The 24,542-nt window shown below is 38.0% G+C and overlaps 2 protein-coding genes across 2 annotated transcripts; both read left to right on the top strand.

Moving 5' to 3' along the window:
• Positions 1-4,020: 4,020 nt before the first annotated feature.
• LOC139722586 (cathepsin L2-like) lies at positions 4,021-11,454 on the top strand. The gene is made up of 6 exons (XM_071633887.1): positions 4,021-4,275; positions 4,524-4,676; positions 5,083-5,307; positions 6,754-6,919; positions 7,799-7,907; positions 11,355-11,454. The coding sequence occupies exons 1-6, from the start codon at positions 4,021-4,023 to the stop codon at positions 11,452-11,454; spliced, it is 1,008 nt and encodes a 335-aa protein (XP_071489988.1).
• Positions 11,455-14,217: 2,763 nt separating this feature from the next.
• Positions 14,218-23,183, top strand: LOC139722560 (cathepsin L-like peptidase). Its single transcript, XM_071633850.1, has 7 exons — positions 14,218-14,379; positions 15,417-15,670; positions 18,624-18,779; positions 19,851-20,075; positions 20,326-20,491; positions 21,397-21,502; positions 22,239-23,183. The coding sequence occupies exons 2-7, from the start codon at positions 15,434-15,436 to the stop codon at positions 22,336-22,338; spliced, it is 990 nt and encodes a 329-aa protein (XP_071489951.1). The 5' UTR covers positions 14,218-14,379; positions 15,417-15,433; the 3' UTR covers positions 22,339-23,183.
• Positions 23,184-24,542: the final 1,359 nt, after the last annotated feature.

Below are 24,542 nucleotides of genomic sequence, written 5' to 3'. Positions count from 1 at the left end.
AACGAGCAGTACTATTACGTGTTAAAATTATATAGTTTTCATAAGCATCTTTTCTTCCTTTTGTATATTTTGTACCAAATCTTGTCAGTGCAATGTAATTCTGTCTAAACAATGCTGTTACTGCTGTCAAAATACAGTTAACGTGTTTCTTGATTGAGTATGAGTGAGACTGTACCAATAACTTGATAAAGGGAACGTAGCATATCTATTTTCCCAGCATTTTGTAATTATGTTCTGTTTCATGCTGAATGAGTTGACAAGAGGTTTGAGTGTTAAAAAGGGAAAATGCTCATTTCGTTCCTAAGCTTGTGAAATAAAAATAGCAAAGGGGCAATATTCATCTATGTAATTTGGACTTCGTTGCAATATCTTTGCAACGTTACAATAAGAACTCTTTTTGGGATCCATGACTATTCTAGAGCACTTATCTTCAAGTATCTGACTTATGAGATGTCAAAACTAACGGTAATTTTTCTTCTCATTACCTACCTCCAATAACTCGTTTTTATGGTAAGTGTCATAAGACATGACATATCAAATGTTCTAAGTTCAAGCAACAGCTTCATTACAGGTTATTTGCACTATTGTGAAAAGAAATGTCACTTATTGATTGAATAAACGATTTAATCGCACCTTTATTCGTCTCCCTTTTCATTTAATTTTCATTTGAAGACAATGTTGGTTTGAATGAATGGTCTACTGAAAACTTGACATCATGATAAGTAGGTCCCATGTTATAAGTGAATTAATTATCACGGTCGTAACGTATGCGGTAACTTCTTGGATTTTCAGAAACCTGTCTGGAAAAACTTCCTGTTTCTTTGTTTTTGTTTTTGTTTTTTGTTTTTGTTTTTTTGTCTCCTTCATCCCACAGCCAGCATGATTTTGAAGGATTAAGTGCTTGAATAGACCCTTTATTTCAGAGCCTCTTTTCTTAGTTCACACTTTTCCAATGTGTGCACTTTCTTTCCAATATTTAGATAGGTTAGGAGAGTCCATTTGAAATGTGTCATACGTCATTTTAAAGCTTAGAATCTGCTCCTTCAGTATCTGCCCTTAACTAAAAATGAATGTCTGGTAACTTCTTGTTGGTTTTGTGATTCAGGATCACAATTAGTATTTATAATATGATAACACTGTATTATTGAACTGTTTACTGAATTATCAGCTCTGCTGTGGCTCCGTATTGATCTATGGTAGCAACAGGTCTATACAGGTAAAAATATCCCGCGGGATAAACAGCTGGTGTAAGACAGGAAGCTGCTGTGCGAAGGGTTTTTATAGTGTGGCTTTCTCTTCGGAAATTATAGGTTACCTATGGAAAAAATGCTATAGGCCTAAGTATACATAGCAAATATATATAGGGCTGTTCCTTTCCCCTGCAGTTATCAATAATATTCACGTGTATACTTGTGAAGCGCTCGTGTGTAGGCCTATGTGATGTGTGCTTTGAGATGTCGTGAGTGGGTGTGTGTGTGTATAATTTTTTTTTATTTTATATATATATATATGAGAGTGTATCTGTAGTGTCCTGACCAGAAGTCCGAAGTAACACAGATTATCTGTAGAAATTGTTAATAAATACTTAAAGAAAGCATTGAAAGAAGGATGAAACACTTATCATCACAATGTTCTTACAATTATGTCGATTCAATAATGAACTTTCCTCAAAATTAATGTAATGACATTGCGTGAGTGGACAAAATCATGCGTTATATATATGTTGTGTGTGATAGAGGAATAAGTGTGAAGTGATAAATGATAGAAATGAAAGGGACTGCTAAAAAGCATGGATTTCAATTTGCAGTCTCCTAAAAAAAAAAAAAACAATTACTAAGCTAACAGAACTTGGCGAAATGTCTGAAAAAAAATTAAAAATGCACACACACACACACACACACGCAGACAAACACACACGCTATGCAGCTCTCTCTCGAAAAAAAAAAGAAAGAAAAGAGATAAGAGTTAAGAGTTGAAGGAATAACAGGACTGAAATGGACAGGGAAAAGGGAGAAGGAAGGGAAAATGAAGGGTCAAAACCGATGATATGCTTGGGCTCACCGAGATGTAGGGAGGAGACTGCATAAAAAACGATAAACGATTATAATAATAAAAGGGGGGCTTGAAATTAGGGTTTTAAAGAGTATAATTGACTCTAGCCTATGATAATACCCAAAAACAAAACATGATTGATTGATTTTAAAGAAAAAATTTCTAAATTACACCTTCTTTTGTACTATTATCAAGAGAATTCCAAAATCTAGAGCCAGAAAATAAAAGTGAATAGAATATTTGTCAAAATCAGTCCTGGTCAAAGGTAAGTAAAATTCATCGGATTGCCGAGTGTATAGTTTAAGAATGGACAGTTTCGTTTTTAACGAACATGGAATCGAAGGGGAGGGAGATAATGGTTGGCGAGTTTGCACATAGCTTATCCTAAATGCAAACAAAGCAAATCATTCATCTTTAACATAAGATAAAAAAATCAGTGTGGTATCTATATGACTTGTTACAAATAATACAAACAGCTTTCTTCTTTAATATTATTCTTTATATAGGTAAGACAAGATACAGTATGAAGGAAGACAAAATTTAATTTATTTATACACTAATATTTTTGGAGACAGTGCGACATGTAGAATCAATTCTATCGATTCCGAGTGGAATTATCATTAAGAATCAAATCTAGAAACTTGATTGAAAAGAATTTACCTTTAATTTTTATGTCGTCGGGGGAAATATTCTTTGGTACATCCATTTAGAGGTAATCTAATTTTATCGACAACCAATAAGGCTAAGGAAAAATACAGAGAATTCCACATCTACCATGATTTCGTGTTTTGTTTTGTTTTGTTTTGTTTTGTTTTGTTTTGGGTTTTTTTTTGGGGGGGGAGGTGTTGTACCTTAACCATAACGTTGACTTTGGTAATCTAGGAGTTTCTTTTTGTTACCAACGTTTCTTCAAAGAAAGAAAAATCCCTCTAAAACTTTGCTCTAGTCTGTATATCGTGCACCACTGAGTGATTATCAATATTTAGATTACCCGTTTTCAAATTTATAGCCTTCACTATTCAAATTTCTCGCACAGAACGTGTGTGCGCTCAAAGGTTCACGTTCTCCTATACACTCAAATCATGTGACTAAAGAGCCATGCTTCATCATTACAATCGCGCACTCAGCAAATCTTAGCAGTGCAAAGTACCAACCTGCAGACAGCTGATCGTCTACGCCGTCTACCTGATACTCAGTGAAAAGCCGTCACATGAGTTTTCCTATGTTTGCATAGAGGGGAACTAAAAGGGGAGGAAACCATCCCGCTCTGCCATATCGAATGTTTGTCAGGGGTAAGATCAGGTGACCGACTGTTATCTAGCGCTGTGCATAGTTCTATGTAGTCACGTTGACTGCCATCTTTTATTATCCCTGATCATATGGTAGAATGTTACCGACAGTTCACGATTTTAGTCAAATCCATGGGCGAATTTTATGAAATGGAAAAGACTCATGCGCTGCAATTTAATTTTTTACCTGAACTTAACACACAAAAAAAACACAACAACAACAACAGCAAAAGTGTTTCAATTGTATGCAACTTTGAAGCTTCATTCTTTGCATTAGATGATGATACTCAAAGATCCTAGACCAGTAAGCAATATTCTCTTGTTCGGCTTCGTTGTGCACTGACTGGCTTGGCAAGAACACATTTGTAAAAGTGGCGCTACGTTCACCTGTCAGATCTGCGTGAATCCAACGACCAGTGATTTTACGACACCTTTTTTTTTTTGTAGTTTCATCGATCTGCACCTACGTTTAGGTTAACTCAGAGTTCATTGTGCTCGCAATCCAAGGGCATTACTCATTACACTGGAGAACGTCCTTGTCATTAACTCTTTATTTTTCTTTTCTGATAACCTGCTCTATAATAGCTTTCTTTTGGATTTCCTCTTCTGCTGGTCTTTATTTTATCGTCATTTTCGTTTGAACCCCTGACCTGTCAGGTCACTCCAGTATTGTTTCGAGATGAAGTTGCTGCAGGTCATCGTTTTAGCCATGTGCGTGTTTGGCAGCATGGCCGTCAGCCTCTTCACTCAGGACTTCGACCTCGAGTTCGACCAGTGGAAGGCCCTCTACGGTAAGACCTACGCCAGTGTTGAAGAGGAGACAATGAAGCGGTTGACATGGCAACAGAACGTCGAGATGATCGTCAAACACAATCTCGAGCATCAGAGAGGCCTCCACTCGCACCGCCTTGGAATGAACGAGTTCGGAGATATGGTAATTCATTTTGATTAAAAATTGCATAAATGTATCATAACTATAAAAGTATTGTATGCACATTTAATAATATTATATACGTGTCTTTACAACAATGAGGTGGATATTAATACCTCAAACCCGTAATGCACCTGTAAATGATAATTCTCCTTCTTCCATCCCATATCTTGTTTTTACATTTGGACATTTGAGGAAGAGCTGAGGGTCCAGTATCACACAGTATTCTTCTCTTAAAATGTCTAATACAGACTAGTGAAGAGTTTGCGGCATCCTTTGGTAATCTTAAGACCGCCTACAATCGAAGTGGGACTGGACCAACCTCCCGCACAAGAGGACAGGCGACTTTGCCCAAGTCTGTCGACTGGCGTAAACGGGGCTACGTAACGGCGGTGAAGAACGAGGTGAATAATACATTTCAGTCCACAAAAGAAGGGTATTTCTACGCCCACCAAGCTCTTAGAATCTTAATAGACTTCTTGCAACATCCACCAAGCTCCCATAGGGAAAATGTCAAATATGAATACGATAAGCACCTTGCACATTTCTAAAGCTCGTCTTTTGCTGAGTCAGAATGCGTATTATTCAATGTCTTAAAATAAAAATTAACAACCATTAACTATTCCAGATAAAATGTAGATATGGTTTTGGCATTTCGGCTTATGAAGTATTTTGCTCACTGATTCGAGAGATGTACAGAAATCATCAGATGATGAATTTGTCAGTGTGTCTAATATAATACTTTACATGTTGGATATTGAGAAATGTGATGCACATATTACAATTATTATTTTTTTTGGTTCCTTTCAGTTACAATGTGGTGCCAGTTGGGCTTTCAGCGCCACAGGTTCGCTGGAGGGACAACATTTCGCAAAGACAGGCAAGCTTGTCGGTCTTAGCGCCCAGAACCTACTGGACTGCTCGCAGGCAGAGGGAAATTACGGGTGCAGTGGTGGTTTCATGGACGCTGCCTTCCAGTATGTGATCGATAATCAAGGTATCGATACAGAAGCCAGCTATCCGTACGTTGCAAAGGTCAGCAGTCCAATGACACATTTTGAGCCTTTTCAGGCTGATCATGACTGATTGTGCTTATGGTTGGAGGGTGTAACTCCTAATCCTCCTCCTTCTTCTTCTCTATATTCTATACGCTTTTCTTTATATTTTTTCTCCCAGCCAGGTACCAGCAAACAGTGATTTTCACCTTCCTCATTATAGTTGTTTTTCTTCACACTGTTATACAAATGATGCACAGGATAGAGTGCGTTAGTGAAGGTGCGGCGCACTCGAGAGTATTGACAATGGTGCAACATGCACTCGGCTGCGCCTCGTGCATGTTGAAATACTCTCGAGTGCCGCACCTTCACTAACGCCACGAAATAATCCTGTGCATCATTTGTTTTATAAAATGGGTCGAAAACTAACATCATTTTTCAGGTGCCTTTGTGGGTCAATACCAGTCAGCTACATGTAGCACTCGCTCAAAAGTCAAGATGTCCGAAGATGTTCGTCCCAAACATTTACGCACGTCGCACTCGGAAATCCCGCACATAAGTACTGTACGTATAAGAGTGGTGGAGTATACGTACGCCACATGTTATGCGCACAAGAAAGGCCGGCTGGCAGCCCGAACTAGAAGTTCTTTACAGGATTGACAGCGCGTATAGTAGTGCGTGACGCACTTGTAACAACTGATTGAGTGCGCACTGCTAGTGTAAACATTGTGACGTCAGGTCGTGCATGTTAGTAAGAAAATAATGCACGCTAACGTGACTCATTTCAGCACTTCCAATTGGCTACATTCTTGAACCCATTTTATAAAGGAATTTATTATCTCTTGTAAGCTCATGCTCTCATATAGGCACTGCTCTTCATCATGACCATTATGCATTTTGATGAAATGTCATTAAGTTTCTATAACACATCTTTGATCGCGTGCGTTTATATCGATTGCCTTTTTTATGCATAGTACGCTCGTTCAAATAAAACAAGTCCAAACGTGAGCTTTTTTCTGTAACTGTACGTTAATATCCACTAAAGATGAACATCTAAATTTTCATGAAAACAGCATATTTTTATCGTGCTTTGTTATATAATGATTGCTTTTATAAATGCATATGGTCGTAAGAATAAATCGAGACCAAAATGAACTCTTCTCTTCAAATCGATTTACATAGGAGGTAAATAATGATAATACCAATACTCTTTAGTTCAATTCAATTCAATGCAATTCAATTCAATTCAATATGACGTAGTCTTCATATTAAAGAACAACATAGAAATACGCAGCATATTTCAAACAAACATTTTCCAGTCTTTTCTCTCTCTGGCAAAATTGAAACGAAACGTGAAAGTCAGCTTGTTGTAATATTTAATGTAATGTTCTATTTCGAGTGGGAAAAAAGATGTGCAGGCTGGCATTATTTGAAAAGTGCACTCTCAAACATAAAGACAGTTCCTTTTGTGACGTCACGCCCACAGGATGAGAGTTGCAGATTCAAAGCATCATTGGTGGGCGCCACGTGCACCGGTTATAAAGACATCCCGTCTGGGGACGAGGAGGCGCTCACGCAGGCCATCGCTGGCGTTGGCCCTATTTCTGTGGCTATCGACGCCAGCCAGGCTTCTATGCAGTTCTATGAATCTGGTAAGAACGAATGAAACGTTTTGAAGTGACTTCAGGGATCACTCGAAGATTTTGGAGTGATCCCTGAGGTTACTCCAAAAAGAGTGAAAATGAACATTTCCACTCTGGATTCACTCCAATTTCACTCTAAATTCACTCTTTTTTGTATTCACTCCTTCAAGAGTGAATATTTTCACTCGATTTTTTAAGAGAGATACAATATTCATTATTGGTACATTATGACTGTATTTCTATTCATCTTGTGTTGGATAAGATATGAATAGTATTGGGAAATTGTTTGTTATGCTGTATATACTTTGTGAAAAATGCAGAAATAAATCAAATAAGGTCAAATCTATATATATATATATATATATATATATATATATATAGGTGTTGTGACATGGTAACATTGCCTGGTTAAATTGTTTAAAGCGTATATATATATACAATGTATATATATGATATGTATATCTAATATATTCCGAAAAAGAGGAACAGTAAGAGGAATAATGATGTCAAAGCTATGCACCGATTTCTCCTTCCTTTCTCATATGTCATATACATACGTAAATATATATATATATATATATATATTCACAACAGTAGGTCAATATAAACTCCATTAGAGACGTAAATTGGGCGAAAATTCGTCGAATTTACGTCTCAAACGGAGTTTATATTGACCTACTGTTGTAAATCTATACTTTCTTAGGACTCCGAGCAGAAACTAATTATTGCTGTTATATATATATATATATATATATATATATATATATATGTGTGTGTGTGTGTGTGTGTGTCTGTCTGTCTGTCTGTATGTATGTATGTATGTCTGTCTGTGTGCTTGCGTGTGTGTGTGTATGTATGTAAGTAATTATAGTCAATTTTCGTCTTCAGGTGTCTACAACGAGCCTAATTGTAGCTCTACCGCTGTGGATCATGCCGTCCTGGTCGTGGGCTACAATAGCACCGCTCAGGACGAGGAATACTACATCGTCAGGAACTGGTGGGTAACTACTAGGTGCACAGTAAAATCACGGTTTGTAGCATTTTCTGCCCTTGGTGTGCAGCACCAATAGCCATCTACGGAGCCCAAGGACTATGGAGGGCACCAATAATTTATTACTATAGGGTTTATTTGCATAATCCCCTTCTAAAGTGTAATGTACTCCCCCCTCCCCTTTATTGATTACTTATGTTGCAATCATTTTCTTTCAGGTATACTGTGCATATTATGTTATTGATTATGTTTGAGAAAATCAAAAGAAAAAACATAACTGAACTGAACTAATTTATTCCATGAAAATAATATTGTGAAAATCTATGATCTTTATCGTTTGCAATTAGGACAATTCATGTATAAACTCACCAACCATTCTCTCCCCCTTGTGTTTGATTCCATGTTTTTAAAGAATGAAACTGTTCATGCATATTCAACCCGTCAATCCCATGAATATCATTTGCCTTTGACTAGGACGGTTTTTGCAAAATCTTTACTCTCCTTTTCTGGACCAAAATTCTGGAATTCTCTGGATAATAATATGAAAGAAGCTTTAAGTTTTTATAAATTCTCTTTAAAGTTAAAGAATTATCTAAAAACTTCGTACGCAGCATAATTCATTTTTCTTTTTTTACTTTTGATTTTCAAAGTTGTTGTTGCTTCGTAATTCTCACTACACTTTCTTCATCAGCGAGCCCGTGCTTCTGTGCCTCCAGTGCCCTGGTTATGACCCACCATTTTCCTCTCCTCCCCCCCCCCCCCCTTGTCCACCTCGGACTTACTACCTTCTTCACTACTATATCTTTCTATCCTCTCATCAATCTTTCCTTACAAGAGAGCCGCCATGTGTTTGTTAATGTGCGTCCGTATGTGTGCATGTATGTGTGCATTACTCTGTCTGTCTTTTTTTTTGCTACCGCTTAGGGAAATTAGTTGTTGTTGTTGTTGTTTTTTTGCAATTTTTTTCTCTATGAGGGGACTGCATTCTACAAGCTCTGCTTTTTAGCAGTCCCCTCCATTTCCAGCAATATCGTTTATGCATTTACCACAATGACGTAACAGTTATTTGTATCTCTGTTGATGATTTACCTATATTTTTCTTACAATGTCATACTGTTCATCGCATTGTGGTACTCATTTCACGACGTCTGTGTATATGAGCGTTTATTTGTATTTCTTATTTGTTTGTTGGAAGTGAAATAAATCAACTTGAACTTGAACGTCATATTCTTTCCACTCATTTTAGATGACAGATGTTAAAGCCTTTATCTCTTTCTCTCTCTCTCTCTCAAAAAAAGAAAAAATGATTGATTGTAATTTATTCAATAAGACCCCCTCCCCCCCCCCCCCAAAAAAAAAAATGTTGTATTGGCGTAACATGATATTTTCAAATAGGGTCGGGCGGGCGGATTTCTTTTTTTTTTTTTTTTGCTACCTGTATTTTACGTGTAAATCTCATATTCAACAAAACCCCATTCGATAGAGAGGGTCTGTTACATCCAGAGTTTGTTATATCACCGGTTTAAAAGCAATAAGTATTAAAAGAGAATCATATTTTGGACATGGAAAAACACCCTGGCCCCCCACTCGAACCCATAGGAGACCACATGCGTGTTCCCGTTTTCAACGTCTATTTACGGAAGATTTGTCCCTAGAAATTTATGAAGGAGGGGGAGGGGTGTTTTTTAGTCTTTTCCGTAGATAGGGGTGTCCATTGAAAATTCTTTCGTAGATGGGGGGAGGGGGGGGGGGGGTCTGTTGAAAAATCTTCCGTAGATAGGGGGTCAGAGCCCCCCCCCCCCAAAAAAAAAAAAAAAAAAAAAAAAAATTGGGACTGATCTCCAGAAGATTTTTCCCTAGAAATTTATGAAAAGGGGGAAGGGGGGGGGGGGGGGGTATTTTGTCAGTTTCTGTAGATAGGGGGTGGGGGGTCATTTTCTGAATGTTTTCCCTAGATGGGGGGGGGGGGGTCTTTTGAAAATAGGGAACAAGTATAGGCGTCCACCCAAAATAGGGGGTGGGGATGGGGTGAAATTCGCGAAGGTGGTTTTGGTTTAAGCCATGGGGTGGTTTAATTTGAGATGCGTTCATTGGACCACTTTTTCAAAGTTGTCCAATGAAATCGCCATCAACACTGATAGAGCGTTTTGTACTGGCGCGACCCGCACTTCTTCGCCTCCATCGTATTCGTAGTAGCAAACCATATACCGGTACCCCATATCCAACAGAATGGCACTCTCAGCAGGACATCTTTGAACGGACCTGTTTCCGCCTTCCCCACTTTAACAGCCGTCACAACAAATTCACGAACAAATTCCTGGGCTAAATCACCCAGCGCCACAGACAAATCGATTCTCCAAATAATATTAAATAATATCTTCGAACCGGACTTGCCGGTCGCCAACACGATGTACTGCGCCCCCATTTTCCGACACCAGCAGTTGTTGTTGTTGTTGTTGTTTTTGATAATTCGCAAACCCGTATCGCGCCCTCTCTCGGTAAAAACGATGCATTTCCTTCTTCTTTTTTTTTGAAAAGTTCAGGGTCGTTTTTTTTTTTGTTGTTGTTGTTTTTTTTTTTAGGGTCGGGCGGGTTACGCCAATACAACAATTCATTTTTTTTTTTTTGGGGGGGGGGGGCCTAATGGAAAACATACGTATTGTCACAACATGAAGCTTAAAAAGGTCGTGTGTTAAATTACTCGAACGTAATAAGTTCGTATGTTTCACCTCGACAGCGATTCTGTCAAGGCAATGAGTTACTGAATTGGAGCTTTTCATGTGTATTTGACCAATAAATAATTGAATCGTTGGTCATTTATCATGTTGATTGTGACTTTTGACTTCACAATTTTGAATTGAATAGGAAGAATTGAACTTCAAAAATTAGTGGCATTGAATGTGCTGTGTAAAAATCATTTTTGTTTTTACAACAAGAACAGATTCTAATTGTCTAATGATATGATAAATGAAATAGATGGATTGATGGCTACAGTCCATGTATTTTACAATGCAATCAGCATCTTCTGATTAATTCGTAGCGTCAGAAGCACGGTGAATCTGCTTATTTTTTCTTTTTTTTTGTGAAAACAGAAAAAATCGTGATGTCCACGTCCACTGCTTCGGGTGTTACGTGTCAAATTCAGTTCAGTTTATTCAATTTCAGCAAGGAACCTGCTTCAGGCAATGCTTTTCTTTCTGATAAAAGCATAAACATCATTATATATTACACGTATGTACATTTACAACAGCCAAATGTGTGATTTCAGGATAATGGTGTCTTTCCATAAGCATCTTTCGTAACTCTATGTTTTTATTATGTCAGCATTGTAATGTATTTTCATTTTATGTCAGCAAACTTCTAAAAAGAAATTGTCATTTATCAATGAAATCACGATACCATTAACACTCTGATATGTCGAAGTTCTGTTTTTGCTTTTGCTTTTTTATACAGCTGGGGCACAAACTGGGGAATAAATGGCTACATCTGGATGTCAAGAAACAAGAACAACCAGTGCGGCATTGCTACTATGCCCAGCTATCCCTTGGTGTGAGGACTCGAGGACCCCTGACTATAGAAGTCCTAGACGCCATGCATCAACCGGTGAATCTATTAATCACCATGCATCGCTTTCAATCAAAAGAAAATGAACCAACAATTTTGTATATCAGAACCAAAGGTCAACAACCTTATAGAATTATTTCCAAGCGTTTCCATTGAAATTCATGTAGAAGTTTGAAATCGAGTCATTCTCATAAGGTAAGGTGATTTTTAGACTCAATTCAAATTTGTTCTATATCATTTCATATCTTTTCTTCAAATGAATTTAAAAAAAAAAGTTGCATCAATTCGTCATGAATATCAATCTGTGACAGGCTGTCGTAGATTAGCACTAGTTTTCCAAAAGTGAAGTTGTGGGCAATAGCAATGGAACGGTCAATACATGTATTTTCTTTGATGTACACTCGAAGAAAAGACTACGTCAAAACGACTTGTACAAGAATACAATGTACTAATAAAAAGTAGAAACACTTTAAATTTAGGGAGAATACCCCAACACAACAGTGTACCCTCAGAAAGTATTCGAGAAAGGTAGAAATTATTTCAATCTGATGCAAACAGCAACAACGATAGCCATTTTTCGTTCTTCTGCGTCGAAGGAAAGAGACCTATATACATGATATTTATTAAAGGGATCGTGTAGTATTGGTTGAGACTTAATTTCAGGTTTCTAACATTTTTTGGTGAGATAATGAGAAACCTCTTATGAAATATGAAAGAGCATGTAATTCCATGAGGAATTCAACATTCATTTGATGGAGATTGGTTTTGAAATGGCTGAAATATCCAAAAAAGAACGATTCTAATAAAGTGTGGGACCCGCACTTTATTACGATCGCTTTGTTTTACTTCGTTTTTGGATGTTTCCGTCATTCCAAACCCGATTTTCATCAAATCAACTTTGAATTCCTCTTAAAATGGTTTGCTCTGTACTATATCATAAGTATTTTCTTGGTATCTCCCAAAAAGTTAAAAGCCCAATTCTCATCTCCACCAATACTGTACCATCCCTTTAAGATAGAGAGAGACAGAGAGAGGGGGATCATTGTAGAAAAAAGCAAAAGCAAAAGCGAAAGCCAATAAAAAAAGAGAAAAAAATCGTTTCTGCTTCGTATACTGTATTAAATATTGTGGATTATTTGGGACTAAATAAGGAGAAGGGTGACTTACACGCCATTTTCTAAGTGTCTTGTTGATGACAAGAAATAGAAAAGGATATAGGGCGACTCGTTAAAGCTTGCCAAGGCGGAAAGGCAAGTGTGAACTAGCATGTACACTGTAGTTTATTACCTGTTACTACATGATAATGTTATCGTATAGGATATGAGTAAATGGGTTCCATGATATCCATCTCAAATAAGAGCCGGAACCAGTATAAGAATGTCGTAGCGATCTTAGATTTTGTATCATTTCTTATTTTTTGCTATGATGACATGTGTGCTGATGTTTGAATCTATGATATTGAATCAAGTTATGGCATTGATTAGAGAAAAGTCAGTAATCAAGAATTTGGGTCACGACAGTTATGTTGGGCATTGCTTAATAGGTGAGGGCGATCTTCTGTCTTAAAAAAAAACACACCAACAAAACAAAACTTGAATCAATTTACTACATTTCTTTGGAATACACAAAGAATATTTTGCCAGAGACATGCTTGTGCCATGGATGACAACTATCCAATAAATAATGTTTGAAATGAATGATACTTTGTGTATGTGTGTGTGTGTGTGTGTGTGTGTGTGTGTGTGCGTGTGTGTGTTTGTAAAAAGTCCACCTGCCACCAATAAAGGAAGCACCGAAATACTTCTGAGACAGCTCCACGGGACGGACGACTTACAGTACCCTCCGTTGGACAAGGCCTTGAGAATGAATTGTCTTGCAATCCGCTATCTGTACCTCCACAGCGCACCCGAACCAGAAACCTCGCGTTTAAGAGTCCGTTGTCTTGTCCACTGCACCATCTTGCTTCTTCAAACCTTCTTCAAGCAAACGTGGAAAAGGCTGACGTGTAGAGAGCTTTCTATCGATATAGTATGTCCCTCTGTGACATAGTTTACCCCAGTCAGTACCCAACGAAAGGACATTATTTGTTTAATGAAATCACCATCTACACACGTCTTGATTATCTATATTGTGACTTTCAAAGAGGACTATAATTATAATACAGTTAGGTAATCGTTGTACATGGAATTCATGTGAGAACCATTTCATTTTAACACAAGTAAATGTGGTTAGTCATTAAAAAAATGAACCTCCGACATCTAAGCATTCTTTCTTCAACGGGCTTCTCTCCCAATCCATTCGTGATACTTTTCTTTATGTACTTTTACAGATTAAACATTTCCTTATACACTTCCTTTCTTTCTATCATTTCTCAATAACCAATATCGTCTTTTCTACAGAATTTGGTAACCCAATGAAAAACTCTGCGTTATGTGCATACACTGCCTTAGAGTATATAGGTTGCAGTCTATGTGTTTTCATTTTTGTTGTAAAACCTTTTCAGATGTAAAAAAAAAAATGCAAGGAAAGAAAAGAACATACTTGTACCACACCCACGTTTTAGAATAAAGGAACATTCAGTGTACACATGGCCTATTACAAAAGAATAGGCATGACTCATTGAAATTTTGACATTGTCTGAAGACTATGTCAATATTGACCCATCAAACCCGTGATCATTAGTCTTTTAGTTTCTGTAATTCATTACCTGATATATCTTTGCTCCCTGGTATCACAATGTTGCAGGCTTCGTGATTTCAAACAAATGAGTACGCCTACTTGATCACACTTTAAGTGGGTTCTGTGGTGTAACCAAACAATGCAGTTGCATTGTGACAAGTTTCTTTAAAACTGCGTCGGGAACCTCGCCGGTGGCATTTCATACGCAGTCTCCCTTCTCAACACACGAGTCTTGGTAAGTTTACACTTCCTTGATCATTGTGCTTTAGCTGAACTGTGCATTTGCAATAAGCCGAGATGTTATAGTTTCCGTGCTTAGCAGTACTGAGAAAACTGCTTTATGCATTTATGATATGTTTGATTGATGATTGTAGTTGCCATAAACTCAATTATCCATCAACGCGATTAAACAGAATCTGCAAACAGCTAGCCATTCGTCATAAAACCCCATTAAACAAGCTTCACTGAAAATAATCAGTCAGTGATTTAGACTGCATGAATCGAGAAAGGTGAAAGCCGACGTGTTTTTTAAGGTTCGTCTTATAGTATAAGGATGTTGAAACTGCATTATGTCCACCGATTCCAAATTAATAAGGAAGTGTGACGTTTAAATCGAACGATTTCTGCATGTGTGCATTCTGCTTCAACAGAATTGTAGCAGTTATTACACCCTTTTCTCCGCGTAACTAGTACGTCTATAGCATGATACAATGAGTAGTCTACTGTGGAAACATGGGGGGAAAATTGTGGATGAGCAATAGACATGCACTCCCTCCCCGAAGAGTCGAAAGTACTTCCTGCAGAATAACTGAAGGAGAGTGCTATGAAAGAGATTTCTATACTATGTATTCTTTGCTACAGCATAAATTGGATTATGTAACAATCATTTCGTTTTGATAGTTATTATCTCCATATCAAAGAATTTCTGTTCTTATGGCATTGTATAATGTATGCACGTGTTTGTATGTATCAGTATCATAAGTGTGTTAGGGCATATAATGGTGTAAGTACAACTTTGTACAGTATATGCAGGGTTCGACATTAATAGTCAGGGGGCCATTAAAAATGATGTCGGGCTATCAAATTTTCATAAAGGCTATCGTTTGGTAGCTCGATCGGGTCAATATCTTTCGTTTTTAGGCCAACAAAATTTCAGATTTTAAGATTTTAGTGTCCCGAACGGGAGACCACACAAAAGAAATTAGTTATCGAGTCCTCATAACAATGGATGTATGATTGAAATAAGTCGGTAAAGATCATTTCTGTTGTCAGATATTAAGGCCCTCACAATGAAAAACCTGAGTGCATTCATCCTGTCCGCCTGTCTCATGGGCGTGTTCGGAGCCTTTGAGGAGGAATGGACGGCTTGGAAGCTGAAGTACGGCAAGGCCTACGCTGACGACTTTGAGGAGTCGAAGAGATCTTCGATCTGGCAGGATAACCTAGCGTACATCACCAAGCACAACATCCGATACGACCTCGGTGAATTCACCTTCAAGCTTGGCATTAACGAATACGCCGACTTGGTGAGACGACCCATTCAGAATTCATTTCTGTCACTTTTGACCGAATTTTGACTGGACATTTTTTTTTGTAAAAGCCAGATTATTATAATATGCCTGCATCAGATGCTCGAATGTTATTTCAATTTCAATAATTTTGATTCATTCAAATATGTTTAGAGTCAGGGGACAATTAAAACTTCCTAATTTCCTCGACTTCTGGTTTGACAACTAATCTCTATCGGATTTCATGCCCGCTTTAGTTGAATGTATTTTGCATGGCGGTAGGACAGGATGGATATTTATGATACACACCTCGCTGTATGGAAGAGCTCTTGATAGTCTTTTCAGAGTCGTTGATACCTTATAGTTTGTATTCCTCATCACAATCTCATCCTAAATAGGAAAAAAAAAGAAAAGAAAAGAGGAGCATAACGTGAGGCATTGATTCATTGTTTATGACATCAAGATTTCTTTGCTGCTATTATTATCATTGTTTCTAAAGCAAGTTTTTTTTTTAGGCTATGGAGCTTAGTTGGTACAGAAAAGAAGATAGAATTCATAATACGAATTTTGATTGATTAAAGTCCATGCATTTCCTAGCTGTAGACTTATTTGCATGGGTGTCAGCATGTGATCGATGTAGGGAGACTTTAAGTCACGAAATAAAAACTATGTTCTATCACTGAACAGCTGTGAGAAGGTAAAGAGGAGAGGCAGAATCGCAACGTTCATTATTTTTATATTTTTACATTTTATATACAGTGTACATCATACTCTATAGTCGGCGAGTTGAGGTCAGGGATCAGACAGGGAGCTGAAACGTGTAGAATTTTGAAATGCTGAAAAATGCATTTGCGAAATGTACGTGTACATGCATGGAATGCAAATGCTTATATAGGGGTCTTCTCATAAGAATAACAATATCTCACAACATTAGAAGAAAAAGATACCTTTTCCTCGTGAGCTTACTGTTCAAAGAATTGAGTGCATACGGGTGTATTTGATATCCTTCTCAAGATGTGTTTCATATAATCGAGTGTCAGTGTGAATAAAGATATTCTGGGTTAACAATGTTCTAAGGAGAGGAAGATGAAGTCCATTGGTTTGTCTAGTAGAATAACGTCGTGAAAGGATTAGATTTTTGGGAAATACATTTTTATTTCATTGAAAGCACATCTCTTACTATTACCAGATAGGCTACTATAATACACAAAAATACAAATCTCTTCCTACTGATGTAGGGCATATGGGGTGTCGTGTTTGTACATTAAGTGTGCACAAAGTTCCCTGGCCGCCATTATAGTCACGAGGTTGAACACGGACGCCGATCTTGACAGTGCAAACAGTGACTTCTTCGGGAGCGCTCATGTGACGCCAGTTTATTGTTCCATGATAACCCTTGATCTCTGCGCACAATTCACATCATATTTCTCGATATGTGTTGTTTAGTTGTAGTTATTTTGGTGTGCTGACGTAATAAAGGGTAGAAATTCTACGTAGTGAGCTGTGATTGATTTCAATAGATTTTTGCGCCATTAAATACAATGGAAGCATGGAAATTTTGACATGGGAATGTATGGAAATGAACAAAAAAGAGCAAAACAATAACAAAGGTTACTGATGCATAAGTAATTAGAAGACATGAAACCTGCCTGGTGAGAAAGGAGAAGGAAGTACGTACGAAGTTGTACAGCAATTCTATGTTGTGCAGATTACTGTGAATTGTAACACGTACATTATCCACGTTAAAAATCTACCAGTATTCCTTCAGTTCGTTGTGTCTTTCTGATAGGCATTGTATTTAGCTCGACAAAAGGAACTGACACAAGGCTATCGTTATCAAAAATTGAGACCTATACGAAGACTATTATTGTGAAAGAATGTAGATATATATTTTATTATGAAACATTTTCGCAAAAAAAAACACTACTGAAGTTGATATTTTTATTTTGCTTTCTCTTATATGAAGTGAATGATGCATGAACACGACAGTGATGTATTCTCCAAATACAGTTTTGCTGAAGTGCACTTTACGGCATTATACGCGTATGTCAGCGCGACGAATATTGCTGCAGAAAATGTTAAACAAGATTTAACGATATCAAATAGCAAGATACAAATCATTATTGATTACACTCTGACCACTTGATTGCTTCAATTCAATGTTTTTATTTCATTTTTCGACAAAAATGTACAGACATCACTTTCTTTGGTAATAGAAAACAAGGTAGGTAAAACTATGTGAAATGAAAAGAGTGTACAATAATTGTGGAACCTTGTCATGTCATGAAAACTAAGTGATCAGAGGGAGGTAACCAATACACAAAGTTCGAAAATGGACGGACCCACCAAAAAGGAAAACTTGTAGGCTGTGGGCCCGCTTTACTTGCATGGTTACTCACACTAAACCATATCTTACCGAATGCTTTGGCCAAGATATCCATTTTTTAGTAGTTGATTTACTTGTCCTTACACAATGAATGTAAAATGATATTATATTACATGTTAAAGAGCTGGTACAGTATTAGTGGAGATGAGAATTGGGCTTTTAACTTTTTGCGAGATACCAAGAAAACACTTATGAAATAGTACAGAGCATACCATTTTAAGAGGAATTCAAAGTTTATTTGATGAAAATCGGGTGTGGAATGACAGACACATCCAAAAACAAAGTAAAACAAAGCGATCGCAATAAAATGTGGGTCCCACACTTTATTGGAATTGCTCTTTTTTGGATATCTCAGCCATTTCAAAACCAATTTTCATCAAATAAACATTGAATTCCTCATGGAATTACATGATCTTTCATATTTCATAGAGGTTTCTCATTATCTCCCCCCAAAAAATTTTAGAAACCTGAAATTAGGTCTCAACCAAAACTGTACGATCCATTTAATGTGGAATAATGTGTCATATTATATAACAGTTTTGTATTTGCACGCTGTTGACGATAAATTTCCTTCTATTTTGACAGCAAAATTACGAGTTTGTGGGACTAATGAATGGATACCGACGCAACATTACTAGCAAGGCAAAATCTGCTTCCGTTTTTCTGGCCCCCGAGAATGTTCAAATTCCGGACTCTGTTGATTGGCGCACCAAAGGATACGTCACAAACGTGAAGAACCAGGTAAGTTTTAGACATTGTTGTATGTGTGGATGTACAATTCTATTTGCGTCTCCGCTGAATTCACATTCAACTTAATCTGTTGGATGCGAACAGTGTGTCTATTACTAGTACTATGTCCCTAGATAAAATGCTTATGCAGCACATTATATCCTTCTTCACCTGCAAGGAGCGTCAATAATGACCAAGGAAAAGGCAGTTATGATGGAGTTGCCATGCTTTTTTGAAGAGCATTACTTGCAATGAAAAAGCTATCGTATACCTCTTATGTTCATAGTCAAATAAAATTGGAATAATAATTTTGTTTGACTGAGAGTTGTCTCTTGTTGTCTCTGTCTGTCTGTCTGCTTCTCTCACTCTCTCTCCCTCCCCCTCCCCCGCCCCCTTCCCCTACCCCTTTCTCTCAATTCTTGCAAGTGCTCGCTTAGAATCTCTTCGGTTAGAGGTGAGAGTGTATATCTCACTGCAATCTAATTTGCCCTATGAGAATCCATAAAATGTTGCTATAATTCATAGCAACAAGAAGGGAAAAAAGATCCACGTGGTAAACAGGGTACCTGGCATGTAAACAAATCTATACTTCCAGCAAGAATGCACAGGACAGCATAATCGCCATAGTATATGTAATCTGTCACAGAGGCCCGAATTCACGAAGGTGGTACAATCTTTGTCCATAGTTTAAACCATGGGCAAAGACCATAGTTTTGTATGGGGCGCCAAGTGTCGCATGGCCTATTTCGTCACGAAATCAGTCATTTCGTCGACGACATGTTCATTTCGTGACGAAATAGGCCATGCGACACTTGGTGCCCCATACAAAACTACGGTCTTTGTTCATGGTTTAAACCATGGACAAAGATTGTATCACCTTCGTGAATTCGGGCCAAAAAGTCTAGCAGCGGTCTGAAGAACAAAGGGCTGCATTCTGGGAACGGATGCCACTTTTCAGCAGTGGATTTTTTTTTTTATTCCCATTGATACGTGCCAAAGGAAAATGAAAATAATTCTAATGGCTTCTCCTACAAACAAACATCTACAATAATGAGAAGGCGCTTTTTGTAAATTTCCTTCCAGGAAGATTGTGGGTCCTGCTGGGCTTTCAGCGCCACTGGCTCCCTGGAGGGACAGCACTTCAAGAAGACTGGTAAGCTGGTCAGTCTCAGTGAGCAGAACCTGGTGGACTGCTCTGGCCCTGAGGGTAACGGTGGATGCATGGGCGGTTTGATGAACAACGCCTTCCAATACGTAATAGATCACAATGGCATCGATACCGAGGAGAGTTATCCGTACAAGGCCAAAGTGAGTACCATTCCATCGAACCTTAATTTACATTCAATAATAGGGCAGAATGATTAAAAAAAAAATACTTCCTCACTTTTTGTCTTATTTTATCATCGAAACTGTCTTTTGTCACTTTGCTTACTGTCAATATTGTACGTGAAGTGGATATTAATTAGATTTGCAACATTTTTAATTCCCCAAACAATAAACTCGGCAATTGGAGTAAGGTTTTTGCTTTTCCAACGTCTGCATTCTCCTTACAATATAGGATGGTCGATGCCACTTCAGCAAGTCGAACGTGGGGGCGACCTGCACTGGATACACTGACATCGCATCTGGTGACGAAAACGCACTGAAGGAAGCGGTCGCTACGGTGGGACCCATTTCAGTCGCCATCGATGCCAGTCACAGGTCTTTTCAGCACTACGAGTCAGGTATGGTAGCCTCTGGTGCCACTCTCCCCCCCCCCCCCCCCTTCCGTGACATCAATTGGTCGTAACCTTGTGATTTCAGATTTTAGTAGTCTCTTCTAACTGAATTGTAAAATTAATTTGTAAAGAGAGAGAGAGAGATGGCAGTGACGAAAAAAAAAGTTATAACTGTGCAAAAAAAAGAAGAAACATTATCCTACAGTACAAACCCAATTCAATTAAAACTGTAAACATTGTAGATTGTATTGTTAGTTACAAACAAACTTTATGTCGCTCCATGTTAAAGCATTTCCTTTGATTAGAAAATATATGAGAACGTTATCTGTTTGCAGAATTTGAAATGTGCATGCATGATATATTATACACTTGGTGATTCTATCCTTCTATGAAGAGTGCTCCATATCCTCAAAGGAAGAGCTTTTGACAGAAGTATTGGAACAAGTTCACGCGGTTGACTGCAGGAATTGCCTGATGGTTGCATGCACCTCATGGAGGTTGAATGAAACTCAGAGTTGCGATAAATACGGATGAACCTGCAGTCAACCGCGTGAACTCGTTCCAATACTTCTGTCCTTCTCTCTCTCTCTCTCTCTCTCTCTCTCTCTCTCTCTATTATATTCATATATCCGTATAAGGCAGCTCGCATGGGACTCGCACACAGCGAGGGGCGGACTGTGTGTGCGAGTCCATTGGTCTGTGCGCGTGTCCTCAAATATAGCGAGCTATACCTTTGCAAAAGACTAACTCCAGTTGTGAAAAAGATATTTCGCAGGAAAAATAGGCCTTTGCGGAAAAGTTAAAGGGAATGACAGTGACGCGGGCAGTGACGATTGCTTGCTTGATATCAAAACGTTTGACAGAACAAAACTTCATGATAATTTGAGTTGACTTTGTCGTTATGACGACAGGCGTTTACAACGAACCCGACTGCAACTCGGAGATACTCGATCACGGCGTGCTTGCCGTTGGCTACTCCTCCGACAACGGCAAGGACTACTGGATCGTTAAGAACAGGTAACGTCACTTCTTGACATCCATACGCATCGATATACCCCTTTAAGGATGAATTTCTTAATAATATTTAGTTCATAATGTGCAATCAATTTTTTTTCTTTGTAAAAAAAGTAGCGCTGTTTTGAAAAATTACAAATAACTATGATGTTAAAGCTGAAGTGTATCATATCAGTCAAAGAGGAAAATTGATAATTTGCTTTGGTCAGCAGCAGGTACTTATCCCTTCTCCTTGCTATTCAACTTGTTTTGAGACCTGTAGCTCAACAAGCTGCCTTCCCTTCAGGTTCCATTAAATTTCTCTATTTCAAATTGTCATCTTGAAGTTAATCTCACTCCTTACTGTTTTAAACATATGTTTTGTTTGTTTTCCTTTAATTGCGTACTTTAGAATAAATTATGAAATGATAAATTGAATACAAGTTGAAATTGAAATTGAGCTTCCGTATACAACTTCCTATCATCTGGGAGCACAGTGGTATAGTGATTAAAGCTTCTGATCTCTAAACAGCAAATCCTAGTTTCGAAACCTCCCGATTAGGTCAGTCTTGGACAATATTCTTCTTCTTTTTTTTTGTTTAATTACAAGTGTCCTTTTTCAAACAGGCACATAGATATGTGTATATAGCAATTCTGGAGTAATAATGGGAGTTATTATGATGATTAGGCCCTCTGGTGAATCAGAAACACTGATTTGTTACAGGTGATATAAAGACTGTATCATTATTCTCCACCACAGCTACGGCAACAGTTGGGGGATGAAGGGCTACGTCTGGATGTCAAGGAACAAGGACAACCAGTGTGGTATAGCCACTAACGCCAGCTACCCCCTCGTGTGAGAGAAGAGAGGAAATGAAAGACCCTCCGGCTGCCATCCGTGATGAATGCCGATAAAGATGGCCTTTCGACTATTGGAGCTGTCTCAGTCTACCGTGATTAACTGGAGGGAAGTGCAAGGCTTGAAAGATCAGAGATGGAGAGGACTTTAAATACACACAAGAATTCTCAATATTAATGTTTAAATCTCATCATATAGTCAAAAAGAGGAAGGACTACTTAAAACATCCGACAATATATTGTCACGCATTTTGGTTCAGATATATGATGTAATATGTATATAGCAATACATGTTTTTCCTTGCTTTCATGATTATTGTACAAGTCTATGTAAAGTATGTCTCGCTAGCGCTATTGCAAATTACTAGTTTAGCAAGCCCAATCCCATTTGCTTTGCATACAGCGGAGTACTCTCTTTGCCCATCTTCTTTGTTCTTTTGACCTTCACATGTCTATTCTATACTTTCACCACTTTGACCTTGTGCTCACTAACCTTGTTCTTCTGACCTTCACATGTCATTCTGTCCTTCCCTCGCTTGGATCTTGCTCTCACCTTCAGTACTTTCGCTTTGTCCCTTCTCACTTTGACTTTGCTTTGTCTTTCAGAACTCTTGCCTTGCTCTCCTCAGTTCAACCTTGTCTTGACTTTCAGAGTCCTTGCCCTTACCCTTCGCCCTTGCCTCTCACTGCCTTTCAGCCTGCTCCCTACGACCTTGACACTCAATGTCCTTCAGCCTTGTCAGCTTGCTCCTTTTCCCCCTGACTTTCACTGTCCTTCAGCCCTTTGTGCTTGCTTCTTATCTTGATTTTCTCCTATGGCAAGCCGTTTGTATAAAAAGTCGATAAACACTGAGTTTATCAAGTGATAAACACAGTTTATCAAGTGATAAACACAGTTTATCAGAAAAACTGTGTTTATCAACTGATAAACATTGTTTTTCAAGAAAAACTCTGTTTATCAGAGAAAACTGAGTTTATCAACTGATAAACACAGTTTTTGTGATAAACTCTGTTTATCACTTGAAAAACAGAGTTTATCAACTGATAAACAGTTTTTCTCCGATAAACTGTGTTTATCAACTGATAAACACTGTTTTTCTGACAAACTCAGTTTATCAGATTGATAAACTCTGTTTATCAATTGATAAACAGAGTTTATTGCTGATAAACACAGTTTATCAGAAAACTGTGTTTATCAGTTGATAAACTAAGTTTATCAAAGAAAAACTCTGTTTATCAGATGATAAACACTGTTTTTCACTGATAAACTCTGTTTATCAGTGAAAAACAGTGTTTATCGACTTTTTACACAAACGGCTTGCCATATTCTCCTGTCCTTGTATCCTCTCCTCGTTATGACTTTGAGCTCCAGTGCTCAAAGACGTCCTTCTCCTATATTTTCCGCAGCGCTGTAAACGTCTTTCTCGCGACCTTCATGACTGGTCCTCTCTATCTCTCTCGAACAAGAGGGGCTTGTTTGGAAGCGGTATATAAGACAGCCTCTATGCTTATCTAAAAGTCACTTGCTTGAAGAGATTCACTTGCTTGGGAGATGGAGTGAAGAGTGTGTCCGCTAAGAGTGGAACCCGCGCGTTTGAACAGCGAGAGAGTGACCAACGAAAGAGATAAAGAGTCAACCAGTCCAGAAACGGTCTTCAGTCATGTTAGCTTTTCGTATTAGTTAGTCTAAGTTCTTCACCGCATCGCACCTCTAATGCCTGGCGAGACATTCTCAATATCCATCTCTAGCCGTAAATGTGGTCAAGTGATTCACCACAATAAACTTCTTTAACCGTGATTTCTGCCTGACAACTGTAATTTCTATGTGACCCTCGGCATCCTTTGACAATAAACTTCAACATAGCGGGACTTTATTTTGGGACATTTACAGAATCGGATTTGTATTCTGCCCATCTTCGACAAATAAAAGTCGCCGTTACAATCAATATATATGCGATCCACAATTCAGTGAAAAGAAATGTTGTCATGCAAACGTTTTTTATTTTTGTATCATCAATCAAAAATCAATTCTGTATGTTTGCAGTATAGTCAGTGACATTAAAAGAACAACTCAATGCTGCAGAGATAATTTGGGTTTTTTTTTTCCTGTATTCTATGGTAGTATGATACTTCATGAAGAAGTTACTTAATGTGCAGTCAAAATTGTATTTTATTGTCTTGTTGGATGAATAAAAGTGTATAGTTGT

Source organism: Diadema antillarum, unplaced genomic scaffold, assembly GCF_040938485.1.
Source record: "Diadema antillarum isolate AM-2024a unplaced genomic scaffold, OU_Dant_1.0 scf00000167, whole genome shotgun sequence".
Lineage (NCBI taxonomy): Eukaryota > Metazoa > Echinodermata > Echinoidea > Diadematoida > Diadematidae > Diadema > Diadema antillarum.
This window is presented reverse-complemented; position numbering and strand designations above follow the sequence as displayed.

Coding starts and splice junctions, on each gene's coding strand:
- LOC139722560 (XM_071633850.1), top strand. CDS start 15,434: ATGAAAAACCTGAGTGCATTCATCCTGTCCGCCTGTCTCATGGGCGTG. Junction 15,671..18,623: donor TTAACGAATACGCCGACTTG/GTGAGACGACCC, acceptor CTATTTTGACAG/CAAAATTACGAGTTTGTGGG. Junction 20,492..21,396: donor TTTTCAGCACTACGAGTCAG/GTATGGTAGCCT, acceptor TTATGACGACAG/GCGTTTACAACGAACCCGAC.
- LOC139722586 (XM_071633887.1), top strand. CDS start 4,021: ATGAAGTTGCTGCAGGTCATCGTTTTAGCCATGTGCGTGTTTGGCAGC. Junction 5,308..6,753: donor GCTATCCGTACGTTGCAAAG/GTCAGCAGTCCA, acceptor TCACGCCCACAG/GATGAGAGTTGCAGATTCAA. Junction 7,908..11,354: donor TACTACATCGTCAGGAACTG/GTGGGTAACTAC, acceptor TTTTTTATACAG/CTGGGGCACAAACTGGGGAA.